The sequence below is a fragment of the Balaenoptera acutorostrata genome, chromosome 9 (assembly GCF_949987535.1).
Source record: "Balaenoptera acutorostrata chromosome 9, mBalAcu1.1, whole genome shotgun sequence".
Taxonomy (NCBI): domain Eukaryota; kingdom Metazoa; phylum Chordata; class Mammalia; order Artiodactyla; family Balaenopteridae; genus Balaenoptera; species Balaenoptera acutorostrata.
This window is the reverse complement of record NC_080072.1, coordinates 12,533,274-12,540,255: the sequence shown is the minus strand read 5'-3', so window position 1 is coordinate 12,540,255 and position 6,982 is coordinate 12,533,274. Positions and strand designations below refer to the sequence as shown.

Here is a 6,982-nt window from a genome sequence, read left to right as displayed (position 1 = left end):
TCTCTGGTCCTGGTCCATCTTTAAGCAGGACGATAGTGAAAATAACCACTTAAAACAAGAGGTCCTGTTTTTATTTGTGATTTAAATGTTTCTGAAAAAGGTCTTTTGTAACCACCAAAACTTGTCATTTCAAAGCTTAGAGAGCTCTTGACTTTTGCCACAGTTGTTCCTTAATACAGAATTTTGTCTCTGGAAAATAAAGCTCATTTTGGATGTAGTCAAAGGTGAGCCGGTGGATGGTCACAGTATGAAGGCCTGTTAAAGGCAACAGACTAGAGGGATATATGGGTGGCAGTCTGACGTCTCATATGTCTCTTCCGTTTGTCAAAAGCAAAAGGCTGTGCCCTAATTTGAAAAAGGCACCCTCAGATACTAAATCTCAGAAAACTGGCCAGAACCCTTTATTTTCACTGTCCATAACTTAAGTATATAAACTCTTGCTCTGAAATCCTAGTTAAAACGAGCCGAATGAGTGGTTTTCCACCTGCTGATCTAGGTGAACAATCTTGGCTCACTGCAACAGATTTTAACTGTTCTGTGTCAAACTGAGCTTAAAGTCAGATTACATTAGCTTGTTTTCTCATGGATGTTTCTGGTTATCTGGCCTGCTGCAAAGACTGAAGGGATTTATTTTACATTTTGCTAGTTTAGGCTATCTTTCTTTTTTGCTGTCTTAGAAGCTTAGAAATGTTTTCACGTCGGCCAAATAATTTCATTGTCTTAAGGAATGAGGCAGGTCAAAAGTTCTTATTATAAAGAGAAGCATTTACCTTTGCTTGCCAGAGGTTTATTTCAAAAAATGATAGGCTTGACCAAGAAGCAACCTTGCTGAATTATGTTGGTGACTGTGGGTGCTTTTTCCGTTGGCTACTCTGTTTCAACACAGAATTGACCCAGAACACAGCTGAGACCTAAGTGAATCCGCTCCTTGAGACAGAGCCTGAAGATCATCCAGGTTACTGGTTCTCAACATTATAGGCAGAGTGTTATGTGCCTGCTGTGGAAAGGTATCAGCAAGCTCTGCCTCGCCTTTGGACCATGTTCCCCTATCTCGTTTTGGTTGTTTCCCTGCCTGCTGATGAGATAATGTAATACAAGACCCAAATCCCCTCAGATCTTAGCATGCCTTGGCTTAAACCCTGACTCTCCTAGAAAGGCACTTACCTCTTAACAGGCAGCCACACTTCAGCCAGTTTGATAAATGCAATTTTAAGAAAATTAAAAATCCTAAAAAATCAGATAAAGTCCTAAATCAGACAAATGGCACAAAAGAGATGAAAGCTTCCTGGGAGAGGAAGAGATGTCCATGAGAAGGCAAACTGGGCTGAGGCTTACAAAAGCATAGCCCTTCTCTCTTCCAATGGGTTCATCTTAACTGAGCACAGCAGGAGCTGGCTTCTGTCCCAGCTGCAGGGGATGCTCCCAAGGCAGTGACCAAGAGCCTGGAAGGCAGCTTTTGTCAGCGGGTTCCGTACAGCAGAAAGGTCCTCCTGGCAGAGTCCCCTGGTCCTGCTAGCGGAGGCTGCTGCTGCTGCTGGCCTGAGAGCTGCCCACGCCTGGGTGGTCGGGGCTGTGTCGGTTCTGGGGAAGAAAAGCGAGCAAGAGTAAGAGAGCCAGACTCCACCCAGGACGAGTGAGACGGGAAAACTCACCGGGCTGCAGACACCGGCCGCTCCCATACCTTCTTTTTCTTCTTCTCTTTCTTCTTCCGTTTCCGTTCAGGATCCTCTTCTTTTTTCTTTTTCTTCTTCTTGTGATCTGAATCAGATGGTGTTTCTGTAGGAGAGATGAGGAGCCTATTACCTGTCGAGCTCAAAATTCTCCACTGCCGTAAGTCTGAAGACTAGAGGAAAACCCCTAGTCGAGGGCAACCGCTTTTCTTCGAATGACCAGAAAGGATTTGGAGGCACTGCTTAAGCTCCTGTCCCAAGTTCCTACTTGCCCAGGAGACCCACATTATGTCAATTTCTTCTTTAAGGAGAATCTGGGAGTCCAGGGCTCATAAGGAATTTGACTGGGTTTTTAACTGAGGAAGGTCAAAACAGATTCAGAACGTCCGATTTTCTGGCTTTGAAGAGAACCACTTCTTACCTGGGGGGACCGGATCCTGGGTACGGCTCTGTTTGTGCTTCTGCTTATTCTTCTTCTTGGGAGGCTGAATATGCATCAGACGACACTGCTCTGGCAACTGAAGGAACCAAAGGAAGGTCCAGGTGAGTAGAGGGAGGAAATCCCCTGCTCCCATCATCTGTTCTGCTCAGTAAGTTATGAAGGAACAGAGGTAGACAGAAAAACCACCTCCGTGCCTTTCAGGCCTCCCCATGAGGGGACTCACCGGGCCTGTGTGGAGGCGGAAGCCAGCCAGCATGGTCCCTGTGATAGGATTAAAAGAGCCACCAAGAATAGGGGGCTTCTCAATGAGGGAGCGGAGGCTGCTGTTGTCATGGGAACCAGGCAGATCAATCATCCCTGGCAGGTCAGGCAGGAAGTTACTTAGCTTCTCCTTCACTTTCTTCCCACAGAATTTATTATAGGCATGTTCCAGGTTGTAGTGTGTGATCAGATTAGTGCTGCCTGTCAGCTCTGTGCTGCCTAGAAAATACAGGGAGAATAATAATAAGAAAAATTAGTCCCAAGAGGAGAGAATTTTTTTTTTTACGTCATTGACCCAGAAGGGAAAGTAAATGAATCTTTTAAGTGAGAATTACCAAAAAAATAATAATAATAAAAAAAAGTTATTTTTAAAGTAAGAAATAGCAAAAGTAGGGCTTCCCTGGTGGCGCAGTGGTTAAGAATCCGCCTGCCAATGAGCAGGGGGGGGACATGGGTTCGATCCCTGGTCCAGGAAGATCCCACATGCTGCGGAGCAACTAAGCCCATGCGCCACAACTACTGAGCCTGCACGCCACAACTACTGAAGCCCACGCGCCTAGAGCTCGTGCTCCGCGACAAGCCACTGCAATTAGAAGCCCGCGCACCGCAACGAAGAGTAGCCCTGCTCACCATAACTAGAGAAAAGCCCACGTGCAGCAACAAAGACCCAACGCAGCCAAATATAAATAAATAAATAACTTTGTTTTTTAAAAAAATAGCAAAAGTAAATAACATACAATAAACACTAAAAATATAATACTATAGAATGGTAGGTTGGAATGAGAAGGAGAAAAAATAGGCAAAAATCCAAATAAGGCAGCAGTGGAAACTGCTTTAACCCAATAAAGGATACACTCGGACTAACCAGAGTAATAATTTACATGATGCTTATACTCTGTGCTAAGCACTGTGCACTGCTCTGTGTTTCATAAATGTACTAATGAGAAATTATACTTTTGGCCATGACCAGAATAATATAACCTCACAGCTCAGCTACAGCCAAACTTAGGGTCAAATATGACCCAGTGGCTTGAGTGTCTTGCTTCCTTTTTTTTTTTTTTAAACTAGCAAGAAACACTAATCACCTTTACAGAGAAAAACGGGAGATTTTTCTAGCTACTGCTGCATAACTTTTGTTACCACCATCTTTAGTCTTCCTAATAATACCAAATATGATAGCTTTGCCTAGAAGAAAGAAATGTTTGATTAGAAGCTGGGCAACTAGACTTCTAATCCTAGCCGTCCCCTATGCCTCAGTTTCCGCTTATCTATGGAATGGGGTAAAAGCTACCTTAATTACACAATTTTTTTTAAGGTTCAAATGAAAACATATTGAAAAGTATAAAGTATTATATAAATGGAAGGCATCATTAGTATAAACATTTCACGGCTGGCTTTTTTGAAAGGATACAAACTTATGAGTAATTTAACTAGGGTCCAGTGGCGAGGGTAGAAATATCTAGCCTACAATTTCATGTATAGTTATGATGAACACTCAGGGTACAAATGACAAAAGTGACTTGTTTATAATCATTCACTTGATAAAACTCAGGTTCTGAGCTATGAGCCCACTGAGGGCAGAGAAAACGCCTTGTTCATTCATGTACCACTGGTGCTCAGCACACATTAAATGAACAATGTATTTTTCCTCCCCACCTTCAGGCCTTACGTTATTCTTTTCCTTTGTCTTCTCAAGCCAAATATCTCAGAAGAGTGGTCCACGGTAATGGCAGGAGACTCAGTGCCCCGGTACTTCTCATAACTCAGCACTGCTTCCTGCCATTAAGAGTATCCTGATTTTTTTCCTCTCTGTCAGCTCTCCTTCCAGATGATTATTCTCAAGGCTCAGGTGAAAAGGCACTCTGTGCTCTTTTGTAAATTCTTTAACTTAAGAGTCCATCCAACTTTGTTTTGCCCATCAGTTCTATGAAGATGACTTATAAATCTCTCTTCTTCAGTTTCCTCTCCTGAAAACTAATCTTCCATTTCCAACACTGTCTTAGTTAATTCACTGCAGATTTAATTTTTTTTAACTCCAAATCTTCCCCACCTCACTCATGGTTCCTTTATTCTAGTACGTGGCACCCACATTCTCCAGATATCTTTAGAAGCAGTGCTCAGTTCAAAAATCTCAATGGTTTCCTATTCCCTCAGGAAAAAGCTCAAATTCCTTTGACTGTCACTCACGGTTAAACACATCTTACTGTAACTTAGCTTCGGGGACTGACCAACTGCTACTCCCCTATGTAAAATTTCTGATCCATCCAAACGGGTATCCATCATCTCCTGAAAAAAATACCCCTCATATTGTTTCCTTTTAGAAAAACTGACCTAATTATAGGAAAATTCTTCCTAATTTTCCTCACCAGTATTAATTCTTCAAAGTCCAGCTAAAGTGACAACTTATTCTTGCTGTCATGTTGAACGACAAGAAACACATTTTGAAAACCATTACGCAGTTCTTAGTAGTTGTATGTGAGGCATGACCAGAAAATAATGACATTGATCCTGACAAGAAATAACAGTCACTACTTTATCTTTAAACGACATACTTTTCATTCTTAAGTACAATTAGCTGCTTAAAAGCAAGGACCAGGGGGCTTCCCTGGTGGCGCAGTGGTTGAGAATCTGCCTGCCAATGCAGGGGACACGGGTTCGAGCCCTGGTCTGCGAGGATCCCACATGCCGCGGAGCAACTAGGCCCGTGAGACACAATTACTGAGCCTGCGCGTCTGGAGCCTGTGCTCCGCAACAAGAGAGGCCGCGATCGTGAGAGGCCCGCGCGCCGCGATGAAGAGTGGCCCCCGCTTGCGGCAACTGGAGAAAGCCCTCGCACAGAAACGAAGACCCAACGCAGCCAAAAAAAAAAAAAAAAAAAAGCAAGGACCAGGCTTACTGATCTCTCTCCCCTTCTCATCACATGTTCCCTTTTTACGCACCCAGTATTTGCCCAGAACGGATAGTCAATATCTATCAAGTGATTGATGTAAATAGGTACAATCAGAACAGGTTAAGGTTAAAGAAACTGCTGGTAGATATCAACCACTAATTAACTAAAGTCAAGTCAACCTCGCTATGCTTCACTGTTTTTCTTTTAAGATTTAAAAAATATTTATTTATTTATTTATTTGGCTGTGTCGGGTCTTAGTTGCGGCAGGCGAGATCTTCGTTGCGGTGCGCGGGCCGCAGGAATTGCGGCGCATGGGCTTAGTTGCCCTGCAGCATGCGGGATCTTAGTTTCCCGACCAGGGATTGAACCTGCATCCCCTGCATTGGAAGGCGGATTCTTAACCACTGGACCAGCAGGTAAGTCCTTGCTTCAGTTTTTTCAACTATAAAATGCAGATAACAATGCCTATCTTAAGGAACTATCTAAGTATTAAATACTATAATATAAATAACTGCACTGTGAACCTTAAAGTCTGTAACAATATTATTATTTCCCTCAGCTCTTGATGTAGCAGTAGGACTTGGGATGAACTGAAAGGCATCCTGGAGACTTAAAACACGTCCAGAATGACTCTTGAGGACCTCCCTGGTGGCGCAGTGGTTAAGAATCCGCCTACCAATGCAGGGGACACGGGTTCGATCCCTGGTCTGGGAAGATCCCACATGCCGCGGAGCAACTAAGCCCATGCGCCACAACTACTGAGCCTGATCTCTAAAGCCCGCGAGCTACAACTACTGAGCCCGCGTGCCACAACTACTGAAGCCCGCGCGCCTACAGCCTGTGCTCCGCAACAAGAGAAGCCACCGCAGTGAGAAGCCCGCGCACCTCAATGAAGAGTAGCCCTCGCTCGCCGCAACTAGAGAAAGCCCGCGTGCAGCAACGAAGACCCAACGCAGTCAAAAATAAATAAGTAAAATAAATAAATTAAATAAATAAAGTTATTTAAAAAAATTCTCATCACTTCCAACAGATGAGGAAACGCCGAGGCCCAGAGAAGGAAGGAAGGCAACACGCTCCAAACCAACAGGAAGTTTGAAGCAGATTTGAAACTAAGTTCGCAAGGATATTAAATCAGAACTCTCAAGCTGCAAACTCAAACTCTGGATAATTTTTAGGGAACCATAAACCACTGTCAGGGACAGGGGCACGATAGAGCGTGAAAGGTGGTCACGGATATCTACTCTTCTCATTCCCAATCCATCTCAAGAATTCATGTAATCCCTTTGCTTGTGAATCCTCAGTCTCAGAGTCCTCTCCGATATACAGCTCCGGAATCCCCGCACGCGTTACCTACTTTACCCCTAACCTCCGCCAGCCGGCTGAGAGCCACGCCCATCCCCTCCTCGCTATGATCTGACTGGCTGGCTTTGGCCAGGCCTCGTACTCACCTGGCAGTTCCCGCATTAGGTAGAAGGGGCCACAACCTGCCGCTGACTTGTCAGCGCCGGAAGGGGCCGAGGCCGCGGTTGGGGGCGCGGCCGGGCCGGGCCCTCCACCCGGAGGAGGAGGCGGTGGGGGTGGAGGTTTTCCAGCTCCGAAGCCGAGGGCGGTTGGGGGCGGCGGTGGGTCAGCCTGAGCCCCGAACAGTGCCGTGAAATTCTCCATCGTCCCCTCTGCCCCGGCGCTGTCCCGGTGTCTGGCGTTAATGATTTTCATTGG

General features: G+C 45.0%; 1 protein-coding gene across 1 annotated transcript; it reads right to left on the bottom strand.

Annotated features, from left to right (window-relative positions):
* Nucleotides 1–49: 49 nt before the first annotated feature.
* On the bottom strand, nt 50–6,975 carry MED19 (mediator complex subunit 19). The gene is made up of 5 exons (XM_007196466.3): nt 6,712–6,975; nt 2,336–2,592; nt 2,092–2,188; nt 1,682–1,776; nt 50–1,581 (listed from the first exon to the last, which is right to left on the bottom strand). Exons 1-5 carry the CDS (start codon nt 6,926–6,928, stop codon nt 1,513–1,515), a joined length of 735 nt encoding a protein of 244 aa, XP_007196528.3. The 5' UTR covers nt 6,929–6,975; the 3' UTR covers nt 50–1,512.
* Nucleotides 6,976–6,982: the final 7 nt, after the last annotated feature.

What these genes read in the sequence shown, in the direction of transcription:
- MED19 (XM_007196466.3), bottom strand. Translation starts at nt 6,928, where the DNA reads ATGGAGAATTTCACGGCACTGTTCGGGGCTCAGGCTGACCCACCGCCG. An exon ending in CCTAATGCGGGAACTGCCAG is followed by an intron (nt 2,593 to 6,711) that starts GTGAGTACGAGG and finishes TGTATTTTCTAG; the next exon opens with GCAGCACAGAGCTGACAGGC. An exon ending in TCCGCCTCCACACAGGCCCG is followed by an intron (nt 2,189 to 2,335) that starts GTGAGTCCCCTC and finishes TGGTTCCTTCAG; the next exon opens with TTGCCAGAGCAGTGTCGTCT.